General features: G+C 36.6%; 1 protein-coding gene across 1 annotated transcript in view; it reads right to left on the reverse strand.

Annotated features, from left to right (window-relative positions):
• The window catches only part of FAF1 (Fas associated factor 1), a 409,817-nt gene that overhangs the window by 77,093 nt on the left and 305,158 nt on the right, over positions 1-27,566 (reverse strand). The window contains exons 14-15 of the mRNA XM_019656527.1: positions 23,631-23,767; positions 19,729-19,817 (exon numbers count right to left, since the gene is read on the reverse strand). Coding sequence (XP_019512072.1) covers positions 19,729-19,817; positions 23,631-23,767 — 226 coding nt within the window. The remainder of the gene's footprint in view (positions 1-19,728; positions 19,818-23,630; positions 23,768-27,566) is intronic.

A 27,566-nucleotide genomic window follows, 5' to 3' on the forward strand; every position in this document is an offset into this window, starting at 1 on the left:
AAAAAAAAAAAAAGAATTTTTCCTGTGGGACCTTTCTTTCTAACTTTGATAGGCAGATTTTACACCCTACACATATTTGCATCATGGGAATTATATCATTATACTGAACCCTTTGCATGTCACTGAACATCTAAAGGACTGTGTCATTCTTATACCTACTAGTGCTTAGCATAATATGGGTATATAGCAGGTCCTTAATAAAAATGTGTTGGTTTGGGGGCCAAAGAAATGAATTAATGGTGGTGTACCTGATGGATGTCTACGTATTAGCCTTTAAAACTCAACGTTTCCTCCTCTAAGAAGTTTTTGTGTCACCTCTGTATCTTGTACTTACTACTATTCCTGTGTTTTCACACTATATTGCAATTACCTGTTTGCTGGCATGCGAGGTAACTGGATAGGATTAACTGGAGTTAAGGCAAATTTGTAACTGGGAGAAATGTGCCAAAGGATTCTCAAGATCCCCCATGAAAGGCATAAAAATCAGAGAAAAATAATTGGAAAAGGCAAAGGTGACTTGTTAAAAATACTAATGGTAGGCAACTGAATTTCTCCTCATGCTATTTTTCTATACGGATTTTCTGCCTTACATAAACTGGACCTTAACTGCTTCACTGTTCTTTTGCTCATACCTGCTCTACATTGTAACACTCTTTCCTCTTACCTCTGCACTGCAAACTGTTCTGTCCTTTCCGCTACCAGATCAAATCTCAACCGTTTCAAAGAAGTCTCTCCTGACTATAAGGATTGCTCCTTCTGGCTTCTTCTAGGTTATGTGACAAACTATTTTTGTAAGAATATGCTTTAGCTTTCCAGGTGTTGACAGCAAGTTCCTTAAAGAAAAGTACTGTCCCTCACACTATTTTTTTAAACCTCCTTAGAAGCAACCAGTGGTAGACCCTCCATCTGGTAGCAATTAAATTCAAGGTAAAGGTAGAATGCACATGTACTTTCAGCAACAAAATTCCTTCTCACAAACATAGCCATATATTGCCTAATGGGAAAGAAAAATTCATGAAGGATATGACTGTCTCCAAAGATAGAGTAATATTTAGAGTAATATTTAAGACATGAAAAATTTCTTTGGAATCTTTTTCAAGAATTTTCCTTACGAGTTTCAGTTAACAATTTCTTTAGGTGCCTGTCAGGTTTATGACACTGGAAAGGTCTCAATAGGCAGTTGAAAAGCCTTTAGAAGAAGTAGAAGATTTAAATTTTTATTTGGAGAACACTAAGATAGCTACTTTTATTTTATTTATTTATTTATTTTAAAAATATTTTATTGGGGAATTGGGGGAAGGGAACAGCGTTGGGGAATTGAGGAAGGGGAACAGACAAGTTGCTGTCTTTTTCTTCTTCAGTCTAGTTGTAGAGGATGTTGCTTCACTGGCCCATGTTAGTATTATCATTGCACTCTTCCCGGGTGAGGCAGTCGCTCGCCGGCCATTGGATGGCAGCTCACGGCGGCTCATGGCAGCTCATGAAAGCTCATGCTTGCTGCCGGCCAGCCCCACTGCAGCCTATGCCATTGCCGGTGACTCATGGCAGCCCAGCTCCAGGTTGAGATGTTGTTCACCATCTTAGCTGTAGAGGGCGCAGTGTCACTGGCCCTTATGTGGGATCTGAACTGGGGCCCTACTGCTCAGAGCTGGCATCTCAAGCCAACTCCTAATCAATGTGTCACTCGGCCGGCCCTGAGATAGCTACTTTTAAAACAATGGTACATACAAGAAAATACAATAACTAGATATATTTCCCAAAGCTAGCTAATATTGAATAGTTCGAAAAGTAAGCATAGTTTGTTAGACCCTACCGTTACTAAAAACAAAAAGTGGACAGGTTCGGCCAGCTATTTAACAATGACTGCTTTTACGCTAATAAATGTTGACAGCCCAAATAAAAAAAGAATGCATTACTTAGATATTATCAATTGTATTCTGTCATTACAAGGCAGCTCCACCCAGTCTAAGCTTGTCAAAAAGTGTTACTGTAATCCATGAAGAAGTCCCCACCTCAGGCAAAGGAAGAAAAATGTGAAGGGCTGGCTCTGAACAGGTGTGTTGAATTGTAATGCCAATGTTGAGTCATAAATCTCTTTACATTAGTTTCACATATGACAAATTACTAACTTCTACTCTGAGGTGTCAAGCGTGAATGAACAGATCCATCAGCAGGCACTTTAAGAACAAAAAATGTAAATAAATACGGTGTGGGTATAACTTTTTAACAGTGAGCATTATTCCATGCACAAAAGTAGACAGTTATGACACACTTCATTATTTTACTCAAGAGAATATAATATTTGGGAATCTGGGAATGTCTGACCTAGTCTTCATGTCAGTACACTTTGATTCTATTTAATCTTGTTAAGAGGGCTGCGTCAGTTTATCCCATGAATCTTTAATGTACATGTAACTCAGCTTTAGAAGAGATCATGGTACAAATGTATATGAAAAGCACATTAAGAGTTTATTCTGGCTTTGACACGGTTGCATGACTTTGGGCCATTTATTTAATTTCTGGAGACCTCAGTTTCCTCCCGAATAAAATGGGGATAATAACTATTTCCTAAGGTTATTATGAAAACTAAAGGAAATAATTTACAGAAAATACCTAACATAGTACTGGCATTAGCAGATCCTCAACACATGCTTGTTTCCCTCTTTAAGGTATTTCAGCTGACATCTTTGACTCCCTAAGAGGTAAACGTTGGGAGTTTAAATACAGAGTAATAAAATGCTCAGGACGAAGGCTCCTGAAGGCAGAACTTCAATCTCTCCCACTTAATGTCAGTTCCCAGTAGTGTCCAGCAACTACTGAGCCCAAGAATCAATAACTTCTCATATTGCCAGCCCACCACAATCTCTAATTTCTCTGCACTCAAAATGCTGAACATCTATCTATACTGTTTGTGTTTCCTTTTTTTTTTATTATGGTAAAATACACATTATATACAATTTACTATGTTAAGTATACAATTTAGTGGTATTAAGTATATTCACAATGTTATGCAAGCTATCATCACTGTCTAATTCCATAACTTTTTCATCGTCCTAAATAGAAACTCTATACCTATTAAGCAATAAAACCCCAAGCCACTCCATACTTCCAGACCCTGGTAAACTCTAATCTACTCTGTTGTTATAAATTTGCCTATTCAAGATATATCATATAAGTGAAATCATACAACAATTGGCTTTTTGTGTCTGGTATCTTTCATTTTAAGGTCTTCAAGGTACATCCATGTTGCAGCATGCATCAATAATACTTCAATCTTTATTATAACTGAATAATATTCCTTGTGTGGATGTATCACATGTTTATCAATTCATCTGCTGATGGACATTTGTATTGTTTCTACCTTTTGGCTATTGTAAATTATGCTGAAACAAACATTCATGTACAAGTATCTGAGTCCCTGTTTTCAATTCTTTTGGGTATATGCCTAGAAGTGGGTGGCTGGGTAACGTAGTAATTCTGTGTTTAACTTTTTGAGGAACTGCCAACTATTTTCCACAGTGTCTGCACCATTTTACATTCCAATCAACAAGGTATGAGGGTTCTAATATCTCCATTTCCTTGTCCACATGTGATATTTTCCATTCTTTTTTATTACAGCCATCCTAGTGGATGTGAGGTACACCTCATTGTGGTTTTGATTTGCATTTCCCTAATGACTAATAATGTTGAGCATCTTTTCCTGTGCTTCTTGGCTATTTATATATCTTCTTCAGAGAAATGTCTATTCAAGCTCTTTGCCCATTTTTGAATTGTGCTGCTTGACTTTTGTTGTTGAGTTGTGGGAGTTCTCTACATATTCTAGATATTAAACCCTTATCATGTGATTTACAAATATTTTATTCTATTCTGTGGAGGTTGTCTTCTCATCCTCTTGATAGTGCCCTTTGATGCACAAAAGTTTTTAATTTTTATGAAGTCCAAATTATCTATTTTTTCTTTTGTTGTCTGTGTTTTTGGTGTCAGGTTTAAGAATCCATTGCCAAAGCCAAGGTCATGAAGATTTTCTCCTTGTTTAATTCTAAGAGTTTTACAGTTTTAGCTCTAAAATTTAGGTCTTCGATCCATTTTGAATTAATTTTTGTATATGGTGTTATTTAAGGGTTCATCTTCACTCTTTTGCATCTTGGTATCCAGTTTTTCCAGCACCATTTGTTGAAGAGACTATTCCTTTCCCATTGAATGGTCTTCATGTCCTTGTTGAAAATGAACTGACATGAGGGTGTATTTCTGGGCTCACTTTTCTATTCCATTAGTCTCTATGCTTATTCTTATGCTAGTATCATACTGTTTGAAACTGTAGGTTTGTAGTAAGTTTTGAAATTGAGACGTCTCAACCCTTCATTTTGTTCTTTTTCAAGATTGTTTTGGCTGTTTGGGATTTCTTGGAATTCCATATGAACTTAAAATGGGTTTTTCTATTTTTGCAAAAAATACCTTTGGTATTTTGATAAGGACTGCATTGCATCTGTAGACTGATCTGGATAGTGTTGTCATCTAATTATTAAGCCTTTGACTCACATAAATGGGGGTAGTATTTCCACTTATTTAGGTCTTCTTAATTTCTTTCAGCAATATTTTGTAGTTTTCAGTGTACAAAGCTTGGGTCTCCTGGGTGAAATTTATTTCTAAGTATTTCTTGAGTATAAATGTTAGCTGTGGGTTTCTTATATATGGCCTTTATTATGTTGAGGAAGTTCTCTTCTATTCCTAGTTTAGTACATGTTTTTTTTATTTTGAAAGGCCGTTGCACTTTGTCAAACACTTTTTCTTTATCAATTGAGTCTCATTAATACCAGGTTTACAGATTATGTTGTATAATAAATAGTATGAATGCACAATATTTGCATGCATATTCCCAGTTGATTCTTTCATCTTAATTTGTGTTCCCCATAATTTACTTTAGCTCCTTCAATGCTGAGCACATGATACTGGCCAATGGGCAAATCACCAATTGTAGAAAAATTTCTAAGGTAATTTTTAGATAACAAAAGTAGGCCATAATATATATATATATATATATTTATTTATTTATTTATTTTAAATTTATTTATTTAAAGATTTTTATTGGGGAATTGGGGGATGGGAACAGTGCTGGGGAATTCGGGGAAGGGGAACAGACAAGTTGCTGTCCTTTTTGTTCTTCAGTCTAGTTGTAGAAGACGTTGCTTCACTGGCCCAAGTTGGCACCATCATTGCACTCTTCCCGGGTGAGGTAGATCAGTCGCCGGCTTCTGGATGGCCGCTCACTGTGGCTGCTGGCTACATACGGTAGCCCGTGGCAACCCACTGCCACAGGGGCTGCAGCCTATGCCGTCGCCGGCGACTCACAGCAGCCCAGCTCCAGTTTGAACTGTTGTTCAGCATCTTAGCTGTGGAGGGCAGTGTCACTGGCCCTCATATATGGGATCCGAACCGGGGCCCTCTGGCGTCCCGAGCCAGTTCTTAACCATCGCGCCACTCGGCCGGCCCAAGACCATAATATTTTAATACTAACAATAGGTTATAAGTTAGAAGGTAAATGATATTTCACCAAGGCTATTTATATCCAGTTTAATGACTCCTAGTTTCAGCTGCAGGGTAGGTTTCATATCTCATTTCTTTTCTTTATTTCTAATAAGTTAGAAAATTCGAATTAGAGGTTATTAAGACTAGAAAGAAGCAAATGCTCATTGGTTCTTTCAGTTATGCTTGAATATCTGTATCAAATAAGAACTCAAATTATGGAGGGATTTCTGACTACTTTAAGTTCTGTCAGACTTAAGTCAAAGAGTCTATCACACTCAAATTATGAAAGGTTGACTGTTTAACCTTGGGAGATAGTGGTAAATAGACTCCTAATTCATTCTTTGGTTGCTCTTGCTTTAAATGTGTATCTTCATGTTCTGTTGAAGCCTTTATTTGGGGATTTGAAATATCCTCTATTATATATAATCAATTTCATTCACTGAAGGATGAAGAAAATTATCAAGTTTTTAGGAAAAAAATCAAACTCTTGATTAAAGCCATTAAAATGAACTGTGTTAAGATTTCTGGGTTGCATCCTCATAGTTCTGACTCAGCAGGTCTGGGGTGGTGCCTGAGAAGCTGCATTTCTAACAAGTTCCCAGGTGACACTTACTTGAGACCACTGATTTAGGACAACCAGTATACCTGTCTGAGAAGAAACATCTTAGACTCCTTTTCCATTATTTTAAACAGTATACAAGAAAGATGTCTACTTGAAGCTGCCTAAGACAACAGCAATGTTCATTATTTTCTCCAAACCATATCAAGACTTGAGGAATATATTATTACCAGCTATTCACTTTAGTAAGGAAGTGTATGGGTTGATATTCAGGTGCAATCCTTTTCATTTGAATAGCCATGATCTTCCTTGCTAAAATTATAGTTTTTGACCCCCTTTACCTTCTTCTACCTTTATTAAGATATAATTCACATATCATACAATTCACACATTTAAAGTGTGTAGTTTAGTGGTTTTTGATATGTGCATGGATATGTGCAACCATTACCACAACTTTACAACATTCACTACAAAAAGAAACCACATACCTGCTGGCTATCACCCTCCTGTCTTCCAGGAAGTCCACTCACTACCCCCAACCAAGCCTAAAGAACCACAATTCTACTTCCTGTCTCTATAGATTTCCTATTCTGAATTGTCATATGAGTGGGATCATATAATATGTGGTCTTTTGTGACTAGCTTATTTCACTTAGCATAATGTTTTCAAGATTTATCTGATATTATGGGATGTCAGAACTTCATTCCTCTATATGGCTGAATAATATTCCATTATACACACACACACACACACACACACACACACACACACCACATTTTGCTTACACATTCATCCCTTATGGACATTTGGGTTGTTTCCAACTTTTGGCTAATATGAATAATGTTGCTATAAACATACATGTACAGATTTTTTTATGGACATATCTTTTCACTTCTCTTAGGTATATAACTAGGAGAGAAATCACTGGATCATACTGTAACTAGGTTTAATCATGCGAGGAATGCCAGACTGTCCCATTAGCAGTCTTTAAGGGTTCAGATTTCTCCATATCCTCACCAACACTTGTTATCTGACTTTTTGATTCTAGCTATTGCAATTGATATGAAGTGGTATCTCACTGTGGTTTTGATTTACATTTGCCTGATGACTAACGATGTGGACTATCTTTTCATGTGGTTATTGATCATTTATATTTCATCCTTGGAGAAATGTCTGCTCAGATCCTTTGCCATTTTTTTAGTGAGCATAATCTGTCCTTTTGTTAATGAGTTGTAATAGTTCTTTACATATTCTAGATACAAGTACCTTACCAGGTATATGATTTGCAAAGATTTTTTTCCCCCAATCTGTGGGTCGTCTTTTCATTTTCTGGATGGTATCCTTTGAAGTACAGTTAGTCATCAGCACTGATTCTACCTCACCTTTTTATGACTCAGAGTTTGTAAAAATAATCATTCAGTTAAAATCTTCTCTTGTAATATATATTTTTCATTGATAAACAGCACGAAGAGCAATGACTACTTTTACCTCATATATATACCGTATTTGCCGGCGTATAAGACGACTGGGCGTATAAGACGACCCCCTAACATTTCCACTCAAAATACAGAGTTTGTTATATACTCGCCGTATAAGACTACCCCCTCTTCCGCACACCTTCCACACACCAAATAAAAGGTAAAACAATATCAGATTTGATTTGGCCCACTGAAGTGCAAACAAGCGTATTGTATTTCGTGTCACCACATAACCGTTTTGGCGATGTTGAGCCACCATGTCTGCTACATGTTTTTCGAGTTCTGGCCAGTGTGGGGTGCCTCTTCTTAATGCACACTTACCCCTTGGCATACTCTTTAATGCTTTCTCATTTGATTTCCAGTCCCGAACCATCTTTTCTGTTACTCCATATTGTCTTGCAGCAGCACAATTATTATTTTCCTTAGCAAAGTTTATAACTTTCAGTTTAAAATTTGCATTATACTTCTTTCTTTTGGCTGGTGCCATGATAGGGATGATAGGGGTTTGACTGGTCGACATTTTCTATGCTGTACTGTACAATGGTGCAGTATTGTGGTTGGCTGTTGGCTGTATACAAAGCCTGATTTGATTGGTCTCTGCTCCCTGTTTGCCCGCCCTGTCACTATAGCAGTCTGGTCCACCCTTGCATCAGCATCTCCCTGGGACCTCACTAGTGCGCAAGTGCGAGCTCTTCAACATTCTAACAGGCACCATGATAGCGCAAAATCGCGAATCTTCAATGCATATGTAAAGAAATATACGGTAACCCGAATTTACCACACTCGCAAAATCGCACACAGCCGAGCATACACCCAGCAGCGCTGCTGATGCCTGAATGGTATGTGGAATGAAGTGGGCGGGCATCGGGAGGCCACTATGGCACGGGGCAAGCACTATGGGCAGTCTATCTGAAGTGTACCTGGCGTATAAGACGACCCCCCACTTGGAGGCATATTTTTCAGGGCCAAAAAATCGTCTTATACGCCGGCAAATACGGTACATAGAGCAATACGCCAAAACAGATTCTTACTTTGTACATATTAGTGATTTCCTCTAACTGCAAAGCAACCTAATGTGCATGCCCAGTGTGATTACGCTCTTCCACAGACCATCCTACTGCCATCGGATGCCATCCAATAGTGCCATTTGATGAAGTGCTTCCCGAGGAACTCATTCTGCTACCTCGTTTGAGCCTTGTCTATTGTTAACTTTGTAGTTGGATTTACAAGTTTCTTGGCAGTAGTAGGATTTGCCTCCAGTTCTATTTCAAGGAATGCAAATGTAAACAATTTCTTCTCTGTGGTTTGGTTACCTTTCTTCTTTGAGCAATACCTTTTTTTTTAGTAGTATTATTTTTTTCATTTTGAAAAAAAACCCTATTGATTTAACAAACAAAAACTTTGAAGGCTTCATGCCTTTATGAAAAATTTCATAACAGAGAAACACTATCACTAGGGGTAAATGGATCGCTTCTCCTATATAATCAATTTTCATACATTCACCTCTCAATCAAAATTTTCTTTCATGGCACTTTGCATGAAATCATCACTGTCAGAGTCAGCTGCCTTGGCATCTTCTATACTAGCACTGGAGTTCTCTAAATTATGTTTACTCTGATATTGAATTAGTTTGAACTATTACACTGATTTTCAAAATTTATTATACTATTTTCAACATTATACTTCAATGAACCACATTTGAGCCATAATCAACTTTAGGAAACTAAGAATATAACTAATTTGAGAAAGGAAAAATGAGAACAGAGATCCAAGATGGCAGAGTAGATAAACTCTGTGGCTGCCTCATCCTGTGAGCACATCAAAATTACAACTAAATGATAAAACAATCAACCTGGAGAACCATATGAAGTCTAGCTGAACAGGAGTTTTATAATTAAGGATATAAAGAAGAACCCACATTGAGACTGCTAGGAGGGAAGGAGATGCAAAAATGGGCTGATCCCAAATCTCTATGTCTGTTGGAAATTTGGTGGGATATCTCGGCTGAGGAGGTTCCCCCCAAAGGAACAAGGCATCCTAGCCCCACATCAGTTTCCCCAGCATGGAGTACTGGTGTCGGAAAAAGGAGACCTCACAACACCTGGCTGTAAAAAAACAGTGGGGATTCTAAATGTCTGGGTGAGACAGAAGGCTGCAGGAAACCCAGATGTCTTCTTGAAGGGGCTGGGCACAGACTCACTCATTTGCAGGCACTCACTCTGGACTCCAGCAAAGGGACAGTGACTTGGGAACATATAGGGAAAGACTGAGTTGTGTGGCTGCAGGGCGACAACTGGAGGAATAGTTGCCCTTCTCCTGAGCAGCCGGCAGGTGGGTGCCATCTTTCCTGTGTTAATCTCCCCCCATGCCCACGGCAAAATGTGAGTCTGAATTGGTGTGGTGAGCTCTGTTTGCTCCATCCCTGTGACTTACTGAGACCCTGCCACACCCAACTGCATACCGCACTATCAGCAGCTGAACCTTACGGGGAGCCAGCAGCTAGAAGCAGGCCTCAGAGTGTCCTGGCTTTTTGTGGAGCTATCCCAGTCCTAGTTCTGGTGGCAGCCACCCTCAGTTTGCAGCATGGCCTCTCCCACGTGTTTTCAGGTTCAGCACAGGTAGTGACCAACTGTGGATCACTTTGTAGCTCCTTCCAGGTAGTCCCCAGCCAATCACAGCCAGTGGCTGACCTGGGCCTGAACTGGAGCTCCTCCCAAGAGGAGGTTGTATTTTCATTTTCATTTGTTGCTAGGTTTTTAAAATTAATCTTTTGATTTCTTCTTTGACCCATTGGTTGTTTAATAGCAACTTGGAGGTTGGCTTCAGACCACAGAACACCAAGTGGCACACCCAATGGGCAGTCTCAACAGGCACCAGAGCCCTCTGGGATGAATCCCACACCCTGGAATAAGCCGCCAGCAGAGTAGCCAGTAAACTGTGGACGTGGCCAAACCCCACAGTCAGTCAGCCTGAGGGTCAATCCCACCTACTGATATGCCACTAGCAATCAAGGCTCAAATATAAGAGGAAGGCCCATATAACCCACACAAGGGGTACTGCTGGAGCACCTGGCACACGTTAGCAGAAAGACTGTGCCACGGGGCCCCACAGGGCACCTACTACATGAGGCCACCTGGCAAGAATGGGAGACGTACATAGCAGATCTACCTAATCATAGAAACTTACACAGAAAGGCAGCCAAAATAAGATAACAAAGAAATACATTCCAAATGAAAGAACAGGAGAAAACTCCAGAAAAAGAACTAAACAAAACAGAGGCAAGCAACCTAGCAACCTATCAGAGATTTGGAAGACAAGGTAGCAGAAAACACCCAATCAGAATAGCAAAAAGCAAAAAAAAGAATCAAAAAGAAAAATGAGGACAGTTTAAGAGACCTCTGGGACAACATCAAGTGTAACAACACTCACATCATAGGGGTACCAGAAGGAAAAGAGAGAAAGCAAAGGGACTGAGAACCTATCTGAAGAAATAACAATGGAAAACTTTCCCAACCCGGCATGAAATAGACGAACAAGCCCAGGAAGTGCAGAAGCCCAAATAAGATGACTCTAAAGAAGCCCACACCAAGACACATTATAATTAGAATGGCAAAGGTTAAAGACAAACAGAGAATCCTAAAAGCAGCAAGAGAAAGGCAACTAGGAACTTATAAGGACAGATAAAGAAAAAGCTAAAGGCGTTAATCACCACCAAACCAGTATTACAAGGAATCTTAGAGGGACTTCTTTAAGACTGGAAAAAAATATTGGATTGTTGGAAAAGTCATGATGTATTTTTCTATGTTTTTCGTTGCAAAAATGCATCATGACTTTTCCAACAACCCAATATATATATAAATAATTAAATGGCCATAACTACACATCTATCAACAATTGCTTTCAGTGTAAATGGATTAAATGCTTCGATAAAAAACATAGGGTGGCTGAATGAATAAGAAAGCAAGACCCTTACATATGCTGCCTACAATAGATTCAGTTCAGATTGAAAGACACACACAGACTGAAAGTAAAGGGATGAAGAAAGGTATTTCATGAAAATGGAAACGACAAGAAAAAAAAGCTGGAGTAGCAATACTTATACCAGGGAAAATAGACTTTAAAACAAAGGCCACAAGAGACAAAGAAGGACCCAGTAATTCCATTTCTTGGTATTTATCTAAAGAAACCCAAAATGCTATTATACTTCGAGGAGACGAGTGCATCCACATGTTCATTGTAGCATTGTTTACAAAGATGTGGAGGCAGCCTAGGTGTCCGTTGATGGAAGATAGGATAAAGAATAGGTGGTACATATGCGTATACACAACATTGCTCGGCCATAGATGGGCATGGGTTCTTGCCATCTGCAGCGGCATGGATGGACCTAGAGGGTATTTTGCTGAGTGGAGTGTCAGAAAGAGAGATGCAATGTAATTTCACTTATATGCGGAATCTAAAGAACAAAATAAAGAAACAAATAAAACAGAAACAAACTCATAGGTACTGAGAACATTTTGATAGTTTCCAGATGGGAGATGTTGAGGGGGTGGATGAAAAATGGGAAGGGATTAAGAAGTACAAATTGGTTGTTAGAAAGAAGTCATGGGGATGCAGGGTTTAGCATAAGGAATGTTGTCAATAATATTGTAATAGCTATATATGGTACCAGATGGATACTAGGCTTATTGGGGTGATAGATGAGATGGAAGCTGGGGGACAGGTTTTAAAAGGTGAAAGGATTTAATTTGTAAGTACAAATTAGTAGTTACAAAATAGTCATGGGGATGTAAAGTACAGCATAGAGAATATAGTCAATAATACTGTAATCACTATGTATCGTGCCAGGTAAGTAATAAACTAGTCAGGGGGATCACTTCTTAAATTATACAAATATCTAACCATTATGCTGTACACCTGAAATTAATATAAAACAATACTAAATGTCAACTGCAATTGAAAAACTAAAAATGGGGTGGGGGAGGGGAAGGGCAATAAATGGCTCAGATTTCCAGGTATAAAACAAGTCATGGGGATGTAACATACAGCATGGGGAATATAGTCAATAATGTTGTGATAGAGTTGTATGGTGTCAGGTGGTTGCTGGATTTATGATGATCACTTCTTTAGGTATATAAATGTTGAATAGCTATGGTGTACACTTGAAATTGATACAATGTTGTATGTTAGCTATATTTTAAAATACATTTAAAAATAAAGTTAAATGAGTGTAAATTTAACAGTAACGTGAATGACACAGAAGTTCAAAAGCCAAAGTTAAATGAATATTTGTCATCAGTGCAATCCTTGTTATATATGAGCAGTCTAATTGTAACAGATACAATGAATGAAATGGAATTTGGAGGGAACAAAATTGATTACATTGCTTTTTCACACCTAGCTGCCTAGATTCCTTGGTAGGTAACTGAGTACTCCAGTCATCCAGTCATCCAATGAAAAACACTGCCCTGGAGACCAGAACTATGCCTAGCATGTAGCAGGAATCTGAAGAGTGGCTATTATTATCATCTTCATTCTTGCCTGCTTTACCTGCCTCATAGCTTACACTGGGAGAGTGCAAGTGCCTTTCTGTGTGCTCCATGTCAAGATGCCTACAAAGCATGTCCAGCTCAACCTGGCTAGGTGCTCCTGGGATTTCATCCACCTGATCACATTATAGGTTTTATTAGAACTTCTGGGTTGTAAGCCCAAGGGCTGTGTCTATTTTGCTCACAGCTATGTTGCCGATGCTTTACCTAGTGTCTGGTACATGGGAAAAGAGCAATACACATTTATAAAATGAATATACAAACCAGGATGAAAAATTATCATCTGTTATTGGGACTAATTGTGGAGGAAAAAAATAATCACTGGATAAAAAAAACTTTTAAAAATATTTATGCATACGACATAGGAGCTCCTGAATATATAAAGCAAATATTAACAGACTTAAAGGGAGAAATGGACAACAATAAAATAATAGTTGGGGGCATTACTACCTCATTTTCATCAATGGATAGATCATCTAGACCAGTGGTTCTCAACCTGTGGGTCGTGACCCCTTTGGGGGTCGAACGACCCTTTCACAGGGGTCCCCTAAGACCATCAGAAAACACATATTTTCGATGGTCTTAGGAACTGAGACACCACTGCTCCTCTATCCGTCTCCATGCTTCAAGACAAAATTTCATTTGTTTGTAATTAGAAATAAATAGTTCACAATATATAATTACATATTGTTTTTGTGATTAATCACTATGCTTTGATTATGTTCAATTTGTAACAATGAAAATACATCCTGCATATCAGATACTTACATTACGATTCATAACAGTAGCAAAATTACAGTTATAGAGTAGCAACGAAAATAATTTTATAGCTGGGGGTCACCACAACATGAGGAACTGTATTAAAGGGTCATGGCATTAGGAAGGTTGAGACCCACTGATCTAGACAGAAAACAAATGAGTAAACATGAGACTTAAACATGTTAGACAAGATGGACTTAACAGACACATACAGAACATTCCATGCAAAAGAAAATTATACACATACTTTTCAAGTGTGCATGCAACATTCTCCAGGATAGATCATATGTTAGGCCACAAAACAAGTCTTAATATACTTAAAACTGAAACCATATCAAGCATCTTTCCCAACCAAAATGGTATGAGAGTAGATATCAATCACAAGAAGAAAACTGGAAAATTCACAAATATGTGGAGATTCAACAACAAGCTATTGAACAACCAATGGGTCAAAGAAGAAATCAAAAGATTAATTAGGGGCTGGCCAAGTGGCTCAGTTGGGTAAGAGCTCACTCAAGAGTGCAAGCTCTGAGCAATAGGGTCGCTGGTTTGATTCCAGACCAGAACTGAGCTGCCGCTGAGCTGCCAACAGGTGGCAGGATGGCTCAGCTGGTGTAACAACAAGGTTGCTTGTTCGATGGTGGGCTACGCCCACCCGCAACTAAGACTGAACTCGGCACCTTGAGCTGAGTACCACCTGGATGACTCAGTGGATAGAGCGTGCACTCTTAACAACAAGGCTGCTGGTTTGACACCTGCAAGGAATGGTGGCTACACCCACCCACAACTAATTGAACTAATTGAACACAGCACCTTGCCGGTCGCTGTCTGTGCCAGACAGCGACTGGCATGCTCCACAACGAAGATTGAAGAACAACAACTTAGCTGGTCCCCTTCCCCAATTCCCCAACACTTCCCCTCCCCCAATTCCCCAATAAAATCTTTTTTTTTTTAAAAACCTAATGACAAATGAAAATGGAAATACAATATACTAAAATTTATGGGATGTAGCAAAATCAGTTCTAAGAGACAAGTTCACAGCAATAAATGCATACATCAAGAAACAAGAATGATTTCAAATAAACAACTTAGCATTACATCTTCAGCAACTAGAAAAGATCAAATAAAGCCCAAAGTTAGTAGAAGAAAGGAAATAACAACGATCAGAGCTGAAATAAGTGAAACAGATTAAAAAGATAATAGAAAAGATCAATAAATCTTTAGCTAGACACACCAAGAAAAAGAGAGGACTCAAATAAATAAAATCAGAAATGAAAGGGAAAGACATTATAACGGATACCACAGAAATACAAAGGATCATAACAGACTGCTATGAACAATTATACATCAACAAATTAGATAACCTAGAAGAAATGGACAAATTCCTAGAAACATACAACCTACCACAACTGAATCAAGATGGAAACAAAAATGAACAGATTGATTACTAGTAAGGAGACTGAATCAGTAATCAAAAACCTCGCACCAAAAAACGTCTAGGACCAGATGGCTTAACTGGTGAATTCTACCAACATTTAAAGAAGAATTAATAAGAGAAAGAAACACTTTCAAACTCATTTTACAAGGCCAGCATTACCCTAATACAACAAAGGAGCCAAGAACATACAAGCAACAGTAAATGGTGCTTTGAAAACTGGACAGCCACATGCAAAATCATGAAACTGAATCACTATCTCACACCATACACAAAAATTAACTTAAAATGTATTACAGACTTGAATGTAAGACCTGAAACCATAAAACTCCTAGAAGAAAAATAGGTAGTAAGCTCCTGGAAATCAGTCTTAGTGATGATTTCTTGGACTTGACACAAAAAGCAAAGGCAACAAAAGAAAATAAACAAGTGCGACTACATCAAACTAAAAAGCTTCTGTACAGCAAAGGAAACTGTCAACAAAATGAAAAGGCCACCTACAGAATGGGAGAAAGTATTTGCAAATCATATATCTGATAAGAGGTTAGCATCCAAAATATATAAAGAACTCATATAACTCAATAGCAAAAAAAAAATCATATTAAAAAATGGGCAAAGGATCTAAACAGACATTTTTCTAAAGAAGGCATACTGATAGCCAACAGGTACGTGAAAAGGTGCCCAACCTCACTAATCATCAGGGAAATGCAAATCAACACCACAGTGACATATCACCTCACACCTGTTAGAATGGCTATTATTAAAATGACAAGTGAATGTGGAGAAAATGGAACTCTTCTGCCCTTTTGGTAGGAATCCTATTTATCATTGCTAGCTCTGGAAAGAGAATGGGCACGACAATGAGGAGATTTTAAAGAGAGGAAAGGAAAAGGTGCAGAGTGCTTAAAACAGTAAGATAAAGATAAAGTTTAGGACAAAAAAAGTTACACATTCCATAGCACAAATCACAAAGGCAACAATTTCCTTTGGCAACACAGAAAGCTGCCATGAGCCAATAAGCATACGTTCTCTGTGCGGTGGCAGTATTGTTTTTAAGTCCTGAATCAGAACCTTGTAAGATAAGCCTACCTTCCGGCATATGTTGCCCATGTTCCACCAGTGCATTAGAATTACCGAAGAAATGAGAATGATGTAGCTGCCCTTGAAATTTGCCCTGATCTCCAACATCTGGACTGGGACAATTAAATGAGCTACTGCTCAGATACACGTTAGTCAGAGAGGTTAGACTGAAAAGGAGTAATCCTTACACCTATGATAGAGGATTCTAAAAAATGAGTGTTGAATGGATGAACAATCAAATGAATGAAACAATAAATAGATAAGAAACTATTATAATTTCTTGATAATCAGAGGGTTCTAGATTACTCATGGCTAAAAAATTGTGCGTATGAAAAAAATTGAATCCATTTACATGTTAGAAAAAATCTATTGTTTGGAACAAGGCTAAAATAAAAAATAGATTGTGGTTACTGTCACATAGTAATAATTGCTTTCCTCCTTATCCCTTCTTCACCAATAGCCCCTCATTGGAGCAAAGCACCTCCAGTCCTGAGGATCTAGTCCAGTGCTATATACATTTGATAAATGCTCAGTAAACACTTAGAAAGCCAAACTGTCATCATTAATGGAAATATCTATAAATAAAGCTATTAGCAGTTCTATCAAAACAAAGAGGCTCACATAACATATACTTCTGGTGAGAGATAGAACAATTAGTGATATAAAGGTTAGTCCATTCTGGGCCACTGAAGAATGACTCATAGTATGGATATGGTTTGGGTTTGGTTTTATTTAATAAAAGCTTTATATAGTATAGGTATCTCTGGCTGCACTAACATAATGGAATCACTGAAAGGATGGATGTAACTGGACCAAAGCTAAGCTTAAATAATTTCAGGCCTAGGAAGCCATCATCCAAACCTGTTCATGAATTTGATTTTAACAGCAAGCTTAAGATAAAGTCTTATTTAAAATTTAAAAAAAAAAAAGTCAAGGTAAATTCACAATTACAAGGAACAGTGTTTCTTGTCACATACACTCAGCAGATACCAAATCATTATGATCTATGCATAGTCCAAAAGAAGTCTTTAAACTTAGGAAAGCTTCTCTTAGGAACTTACTTATGACCTGAATGATAGCTTTCATGAAGGCACTCTAAAAACAAAGAAATCCTTACCTCTTGCAATTAAATTTCAATAAAAATTTCAATTATATGAAGCCTTGGATTTTTCCTGTAACCCTCACATTCAATTTTGTGCTCAGTATTAAAGGAATTAAAGTCAATTTCGTTACCAATGAATTATGAGGAACACAAATTAAGATGAAAGAATGAACTGGGAATATGTATGCAAATATTGTGCATTCATATTATTATACAGCATAATCTGTAAGTCTAGTACTAATGAGACTCAAGATTTAAATGGCTGAAGAATGTGTTTAGTGAATTATTGTCGATCAATGCCTATATTCTAGGATAAATGTAATCTTGAATGGCAACACACCCATTATTACAAATTCCTAACTAAGTACAGTACTTCATTATTTTTGAAATGTCACTGTCAATTTATAGAGTAACAGATAAACCACCGTATACTTGATTACCTATCCCTCAGAGTAAATGATACACTATTAAGAAAAACTTAGTGTTTTTACAGATATAAAAGAAACCTAATGAGCATTAAAACTCTGAACTAGTTACAGCACTCCACATTTGCACATTTGTTAATGTGGATCTATCAAGTTTTATACCACTGTAATCTAGTATTTTTTAAAGTAACATTATTTCATGTAAATTCTTCCAAGTATTCATTTATTCAATCATCTGGCAAATATTACTGACTGCCTACTTTGTCCTAGGTACACTGTATGGGGATAGAGTTACAAATGTGACTAAGATACAACCCTTGCTCTTAACAAAGTCACAGTCTAATGAAAGACAGACAAGTAAATAAAGGAAAATACAGTTGTACAAGGTTGTATTAAATCATCTACATGTTTCCTATTTGCAATAGCTAAAGGCTATTATTCTACTGAAAACATTCACTATACCTGGAAACTTTTCATTGTTGCCCAGAAACCACACCCTCCCTTATTTGTTCTACGGAAATCTTCTTTTTATTTAATTAAAAACAAACAAAATTAAAAAGGATAATTTCATAAATATCTGTGACCTTAGCATCCCAAATTAACAAATGCTAAAATTTGCTTTATATTTTATCTTAAAGCTATTTTCTAAATCTAGGAATTTCTTGACTGATTAAGCACTAATGATTACTTGACATTATTATAGGCTCCACTGGCTGTATGACACTGGGTAAATTAACTTAACCTTTTTAATCCTCAGTTTTCTCAACTAAAAAGTAGAGATAATAAAGCCAATCTGTGCTGGATTATCTACCATTCGGCCCTCAGTAGTCATGCTCCATCTAGCTTTTTTGTGCAGGGAGGTTCTCTAGCCTTTTAGCTTCTAGTTGGCTTAGGTCAACAGGAGGTACTAGCAGGAGATCAGTGTGGAAGGAAAACGAAGCTATTCCCTGGTGTCCCCCTACCAGGTCACCAAGGGCTGGCTATACCCTTCTATCAGAAGCAGTCCTATCCATATATACCCCCTCTCCTAGTAGTAAGGGCTTCCTTCAGCCCTTGAGTCTGTAGTATAGTTGCTGACTTTCATAAACCCTGCCCATGCCTTTACAAACAGTCCCCTTATTAAACAGTCTGAAAGTGCCATCTGTTTCCTGCCAGAACTCTTGATTCATATACAGCCTCATGGGGTTGTTCTGAGGATCACATGAGATGATAAATGTAAAATTCTTAGCACAGTGCCTGGCACATTATAAATATTCAGCAAGTGTTGACTACCACTGTCATTACCAATATTGCTGTTGTTATCATTTTATTTGAGTTCCCATGCTCATGTCATCTACTCCATTTGAATATGTTCAGGAAGCTGAGAAATTCAGAATTCTGGAGATCTTTCACTAATTCTCACAGGGCCTCAAAATATGTTCCAATACAAAATGCATTTATTTCTAATCAATCTCAATATTTAAAAAGAGTAAAAATGACCTTAAAAGTTAGTGAAAAACCCATGTAGTAGACAGGGTTTCCTGGACTGTAGTTTCTTCTGTAAATATGCTTTGGAATTCATTTCCTGCAAATTGACCTCTTGCCACCACAGCAAATCTAGCAAAGTGTAAGTGTCCATAAAGTTAAACAAATTGTTGGGTTGTGGGGTCGACGAAAGAATGGACTAAAAGGTAAACTCAATGGCATAGAAGTCCTTGGCTAATCTGGAAATGCATCTTCATCATCCTTACTTATCAATCATGGCACAGGCAACCATTGTCATCTGATAAATTATCTCAGCAAAATCCTATTAAAGGTCTACTTAACCTTTCACCTTACCTCATCCTTTATATCTTCCTGTTGTTGGGCTGAGAAGATCTCCATTGCAGCCATGAGTCTCATCATTAACTCATCCACTGTTGTGTTACCTAGCAACACATGGAGATTGCCAAACTTCACATTAGTTATTATAAAATGGAAAGTCATTGTAGAATTAATCAGTAAGAATTAACCACAGTCTTAAAAAAAAACTTACAGATTAGTATGCTATCACTAGTTAAAATTCTTTCATTGAAAAGTTTCATATGTTCAATAAAAAAGAGTAAAGCAATATACTGGCAATTGAAATATCAGAATATTTAGATTTGAGGGAAGAGTCTNGTCTGAGTCTCTCTCTCTCTCTCTCTCTCTCTCTCTCTCTCTCTCTCTCTCTCTCTCTTCTCTCTTGCTCTCTCTGTCTTTTAATAAGGATTTTTAGTACCATAAATAAGAATGTCCAAGTCATGAGGATCAAAAGTTCTTTCAAGTTTACTTAATTACACTGTTAACAACTACTGTTTGTTTATATGCTAATGACAAGGCTAAACACTTGATATGTTATCTCATTTAACCTGTATAGTAATTCTACAAAGGTGTCATGATTTAGATTTTAAAGAGAAGGAAAATGAGGCTTACAGTGCTCAAGTAACCTGCCCACCCAAGATCAAGCTGGTTAAGTGGTGGGTCCAGGATTTGAAGCTGTGTAAGTCTGACTCAAAGCCTGTCCACTTTGTCACCTCAATACACTGTTAACTTAGAATTGCTTCCTATTACTAAAATTTGGTGAAAAAAATGGTAATTCAATTTCTGAAAAAATTTTATTTTTTTTGCCAAAGTGAAATTTTCCCCTTTCAGCTGGTTTCAAATGACTATACTATAATCTTTATGAAGAGGGTATTTAAAATGTCTGATTTTCCTTAATGCTATTTTATTCCATGTCCAAGTTCATAACAAACATATAGCCCATGTATGCCATTTCCTGAATGCATTAAGTCCTGTTATTTGTTTTGGATGTATCTACAAGAGAGAAATTAATGAGGATACATAGAGAGATAGCAATTCTCCCGTTCTTTCAAATTTATGGGCAAAAGAGTCTTTCTCCAGGGCCTAAAAAGGGGTATTCTTGTCCCATTAATGAAATGACCACCACTGAGACAACCAATAGCTAGTATCTTGCTGGTTTTCTTCCAAAATAGGGATTGACTAACATGCTCTTTCAATGGCCCTTTTCCCAATTTTCCTTATGTCCACTGGAAGCACAGGGTTAGGGCGCATCTGTGGTCTTCAGCAAAAAAAAAAAAAAAAAATCTAATTTGGTCACATCTCAGTACTACTTTCTCAATAAAAGAGGTGGAGAGCAAATATTATGTTGGTGTGGTATCATGGTACAGAGAATGCAAAACTGGTTTTGTAGTCATAGTTCTAACCTTAGTTTCACCATTTACAAATTATATGATCTGGTACCTGGAAATGTCTTGCACATGATAAGGGCTTAGTAAATATTCACTTAGTAAACAAATGAATAATTGAGTGAGTGTAGCTCTCTAAGGATCAATTTCCTAATCTGCAAAATAAAGATAACACTGCCTTTGTAGGATTCTTAGAAGGATTAGAGATACTATAAAGTGCCTGGTATATAGTACACACACAATCACTGGTAGTTATTATTAATAGGTATGGCAAATAACAAAAAGTTTAGGATCTCCTTCAATGCAGATTTTGTTAGCGAGCAAATTTTTGGGTTTCCATTTCATATTTGTAAACTGTAGTGACAAAGACTCCAAGTCCAGGGCATGAATACTTTACATAGAGTACTGGAATCATCAACGGGAAAATAACATAGTTGTATAGGTGACTATATACTGACCATTAATTTTAGGCTTAAGCCACTGTTTATCAACTATGCTTCAGCCCTAATTGGAAGAATTCACTGTCAAACTGGACTCATAGGTACTTTATATCTAATCCCTTAATGATCCAAGATGGAAAAAATGTACCAGTTAGTGCAGTTCAGGGCAAATTTATTCTTTCTAGCTTACTGCAGTCGTTTTCAAAACTTTTGGTTTTAGAACCCCTTTATACTCTTAAAAACTATTGAGATCCCTAAAGAATTTTTGGTTTATGTGGGTTATACTTATCAACATTACTATGTTAGAAATTAAAACAGTAACATTTAAAACATACTTATCAAGTTATTTAAAAGTAACAATAATAAACCCATTACATGTTAATATAAATATAACATTTTTATGAAAAATGACTCTAAGTTCCCCAAAAAAGGTTTAGTGAGATGAGTGGCATTGTTTTAACATTTTTTGTAGACCTCTTAGAAAACACCTGGATTCTCATATCTACTTCTACATTAAACCAATTATAATATATTGTCTTGGTTGAAATTTATGAAGCAAACTTGACCTCACAGACATGTAGATGAAAAAGGGAAGAGTATTTCAATAGCTAATTGTAGATATTCTTCTTTAAGACACCTAAACTGACAAGCAGAAGTTTCTTCAAGGTGAGGTACATGAGGAATTTGAAATCAGATCAATAAACTTTTTGTACTTTGTTATATTAAAGTTCACTGGTGTCTCTTGCCCTTTGAATGGATCTCTTTACTCATGCACGACTCCCATTGTGTCACACAAGCTATACAAAGGGTTAAAATTTAATACAAGTAATAATTTTTTTAACTGCATGTATATGGAAGACTATGACTACTAGCACACTTTTGTGTCATGGCATTGATTTGTACTAAGGTGCCAGAAGTTTTACAAATTGATTTTGTGCCACCAGTGCAAATGTCAACAGAGTGAAAAAGGCAAAAAAATAAAAAAGTTCTTATTACTATTGTGAAAATAATTTTCACCTCATGGATTCCCTGAAAGGGTCTAGGGAACCTCCAGGATCCATGGACCACACTTTGAGAACCACTAGCTACTACATTATTGCCTCTAACAGGGAAAACAAGAATAAAATATCATCTTCATTACCCATGTACGCTATGCAATTCATTTGCCGAGCAGGTCTTTAACATTATTTATGAAAGTAAATGTTCTCGTTATGGAGAAAACATAAAATACCAGAGGTTTTATTTTGTTTGAATTTTAAAGGCACTAGAATTAACTTAACACACCCTCCCCCTATCACAATATCTGGTGCAGAACTTTTGACTTAGATAGGGGCAGAAATTAAGTATGTCAGACACAAGCTTTAGCTTAGGGAACTTGGAACATCTTTTTCCCTGTGGCATAGAGAAGATACATTGTTTTTAATTTAAGCTTTGCCATGAATAGGTCATATTTTATACGAATCTTTGGGGTATATTAGTAAAAGTAACAAAAATCATTCATTTATTTTTTTTGGTAAAGAATGGAAAAACCAATTATTTTGTGTAAAGTTTAAATTCACAGGTATCCTAAAGCTTCATGCCTCAGGGTTGCATTCTAGACATAGATTCACACAAATAATAAGGGGAAACAACTGCCACTGTAAACAATTCCTTTTGCTATATCCAGTCATTTTGTTTTCTAGATAGCTAAAGAGAAGCATTTCTTTCAACTAATCAACATTATAGCAAGAAATCTCTCTATATACACATATATATGAAATATTGTATTTGACAACTGCTTATGACTTAATTGCTAGATTAGAGAATTTAGCAATCTGAACATTACACATGATTATCCTATGTCCCAAGGGCTGTGCAATTTTATTAAGACATCTCTGTTGGATTTTCATGTAGCATATTTCATTTCTCACAACACCTATATTTTTTGAAGCTGTTCTTCTTCAGGAAGTTCTATATTTTCAAATGCAAAGATATTCGCCAACACAGAGAATTATTGTCAATTTTTATGGTAAATATTATAAGGTTATCACATACACAAGGAGACACTGTACTCCTCTTGTGACATGAACCTTACCTTGTATCACATTTAACACTTCATTAGATGATCGCTTTCCCATGATAATCAGAAAAAGTGGAAACTGATCTGTTTTTTGAGTCCGAATGGTTTGTGCAACTACACTGCCAAAGTGTCGATTGCACATTGTCAGAAATCTAGAATGAGACAAAATCCAACATTAAGTTCCATTTCAGAGTTTAATAAATTTACTAGTACCCCGACAAAAAACTCATTAAGTGTTGTATTAGTTATGTTAAAATTAGACAGCTTGTCTGATATCAATATGTAAAATTTTGCTATATTGAATTTTCGACTATATCATAAATGATGCAGAAATGATTATCATATAGAAAAGCAGGCAGCACACCCTAAATGCTGCCTGGGGCTGACAGCATAGGAATCTTAGTCTCAAACATTGTAAGCTTACTACCATATACTATGAGAAAAACAAACAAAATGAATTTTAAGAGAAAACAATTTCTTAAATAGGACAAATATCGTGTGGTACAAAGTTAAATTGACTAGCATCATCCGAATCTAAACAAGATTTAGCAACATTTTCACAAGTATTTAGAATCAAGAATTGTACTTCAGAATCATGTTTTCTCTAATAGTTTCAGGTCTTCTAGTTTCATACTCAGTATGGGATAAAAATAATAATTCTAAGCTTTTGACCAAAAAAGCTCAGAGATATTAGCATACCGAAGTCTAGCATTAGTATTCTTAACACGATCTGGAATAAATGAAAAAACTGATAAAGCTTTTCTCTTCTATTAGAGGACTGTTTGAAATTAGCATTTCTTTCAAGAGAAAAGGGTAGCTTATGATATGTTTTCAGATCTGATGGTAAAAAGTAAATGTCATAATAATAATGAATTATGAAAGACCAAATGCAAATATAGAATGCTTTAATAAGATCCAATTTAATAAAGTCTGTAAAAATAATGGACTTTTAATAACACAGGTCACAAAAGGCAAAACAGTGGAAATTCTGGGGACTAGCCACTGGTACTGGCTTATTAATTCTTAATTATGTTCATGAAAGGCAACTTAAATCATGTGTTTTCTTATGCCTTATGATAACATTTTAGGTAACAACTCCTCTGAAATGTATGTTTTAGCTGATGAGCAAAGTCCTGTCGTCACATGTATTAGAAGGTAAATCTATTTGAAAAGACAAACGGCATTAAAATGTCATGTGCTCAGATTCATTTGATATCCAAATTCAAAACAGACTCAAACCTCTTAATTTTTAAAGCCAACGTATTTCTTATCTATAGAAATTCATCCCAGAAATTTTGGCTGAATCTTCCCTAAAACCTGTGTAGTGACTATATAAAGTAAACCACGTCAAGGGCCCCTAGAACTGTTGGCAAGAGTGTCAAGACACGTTAGTATGGCTGCAAATAAGTTCTCTGGGAGGCAGGCTCATATATGTTTAGAGCATCAATAACCAGACCTCATGCCAATTTGAAATGACAAAGCCTTAAGGAACCCATTGTTGGCCATGAAATATCAGTGCCCCTATGTAAACTCAGATCTCCACATTCCACAACTAATATGAGACAAAAGGTGCTCAACCCGCCTTGCGTCTATACCAAATTTCACACCCACATAACTTTAGTTCGTTAATGGAGATGTGTAGTTCAGGAGACCAGAAAGTTAAGATCTCATTTTTCTTACCTCTTCTTACTATAATATTTGAAATTGATCTTGACCCTGATCTGATCATTGGCAACCTCTGAAATTAAAGATGTCAAAAAAAAAAATAGTTGGAATGCAATTTCCTACAAAAGGGAGAAAATAAGTCTGTGTTGTTTTCACACCAGTGGATTAAGTGGATATCACACAGTAGATGCCCATCACAGAACTGGCCTCACAAGTGATACTAAATACCCCCAAAAAAGGAAGGAAGAAAAGAAGCCAGGAAGGAAGGCTGGGAGGCAGGCTGGCTAGGTGGTTTTAAGAATTTTAAGAATTCAATTTCCAGATGGTTTTGCCTGGAAATTGTGTACTTCCCAAATTCTCTTTTTGTGAAAATGAGCTAGAAGGAAAAATAATTAGAAAAATTTAGTTATCTGATTGGGCTTAAAACAACATGTAACATAAATTTCAAAACTACTCAAAACATATTTGAAGAGGTGCAGCCTTTAAATACACAATAACCATAAAAAACAACAAAGTGATTAGTTTTCTACCAAGTATTGGCGAATCATTCTAATTTTTTGGAGGTGGTTGAGAAATATACAGGGATCATGCAGCCAGTTTATGCTTTCTTGTGGCCTTAACTAACAATTTGTTTTAATCAAAGAGAGACTGTGTTAAAATTTTAATTAATCTGATTAATCTTCCCAAGATCTGAATCATATTTACTTTGAGATTTTCAAATTGTAATCATCAAGAGCCTATAGGGCCAATGGCCAGCCCCAAACTACAGAATTCCTACTTGTCAATTCCTTCCATTACAATTTATAAGAACTTCACAACACAGATATCAAATTTTTCTCATGGCTGGGAGGCTCTGCTTCTTCCTCTAAAGATCATTCACAGCACAAAGTTAGCATTCACAGCACACTACCAGCAGCAAACACCCAGTTCAAAACATTAGAACAAAAACAAACACAGAAAAAACAAGTTGTTTTAAGAGAAAAAAATGTGGTTTTTCTGAATTGTGGTATTTTCTTCCTTTTGAAGAGATAAGTGTGGCAGTGCATCTAGTGATAGCACCAAAGTTGTCAACCTAACCGCATGTGGTGCTCATCAGGGTGAGGTCATAAAGGGATAAATGGTTTCTGCAGCAATTGCATTCCTGCAATCTCAAACCCAAAGGTGGAAGCAATGACAACTGTTCTGTGGCAGGAGAAATGGCTTTGTTTTTTAATCATGAAACATTTGAATAACTCAAACAACCTATTCATCACAGACCTATTTGAGGAGGGGGAATAACAAGTTGCTTAATTAACCCCCAAACCAAAACCTAAAGTGACAAACTTGAAAAGACAAAGAACAAATGCCCTTACTAAGGGTAAAATGAGAGAGCCAGAGAGAGGTAGGGGTGGAGGGAGGGAGGAAAGCAGGGAGGGAGGGGTAGGAGGAGGAAGGGTTGAAAAAATGAATTAAAGAAAATAGTTAATCACAAGTCAAATATAATAAAGCAATTCATTTGTCCCTGGGGGGCGGGAGGGGGAATTAGTGAGCTGGAAGTCTTGAACTTTGATCTTGGTGAAGAAACAAAATATAATTAGTAGCTCATATTTACCAATTCTTGCTATTAGAAATCTAAGATAAAACCTTATTTTTAAATCTAAAGTATGGGGAAAAAATAAACAGAACATCTGATGGCTAACCTATATTAATCATTAGTATACTTTTCAGTCTGTGAAACACAGACCTTTTCTAACTTGCTAATGGAAATCAGGATTACTAATAAATCAGATATGGGAAAACATAATCTCACTTTAATTCAAAACAGGGTATAGTTTAGTTTCTTTCAATCAAAGTCTTAATTATGTCAGTCACTGACTTTTAAGTTGTACTCCAACATATAAAATATATACCAAAAGAAACACAGCAATTTAGGGGGAGGGCAATGAAATTCCACAAACATTTACTACCTACCTACTCTATACTAGATAACGTAAAAGAAGGCATATTTGCTAAAAAATGGAGGTCACAAAACTGTGTGGGACATCCTGATTATTACATTTCGGTGTGACTTCCGTAAATTTAAAGGAGCCTCAGAGGTAAAGTGGGAATAACATCTTTAAAACACTTATATTCTTGTAAGATACAGAAAGCACTCAGAATTGTGCTAAGAATATGGCAGACCCTTAAAATTGGTAGTTATTTTTTTATTATTAATTGTATAATGATATTTAACATTTTTATCATCATTATTTTCAGGATTAAAATGATAGCTTATACTTAAAGGCCAACACTAAAATATTTTTTTTT

This window comes from Hipposideros armiger, unplaced genomic scaffold (genome assembly GCF_001890085.2).
Source record: "Hipposideros armiger isolate ML-2016 unplaced genomic scaffold, ASM189008v1 scaffold_261, whole genome shotgun sequence".
NCBI lineage: Eukaryota > Metazoa > Chordata > Mammalia > Chiroptera > Hipposideridae > Hipposideros > Hipposideros armiger.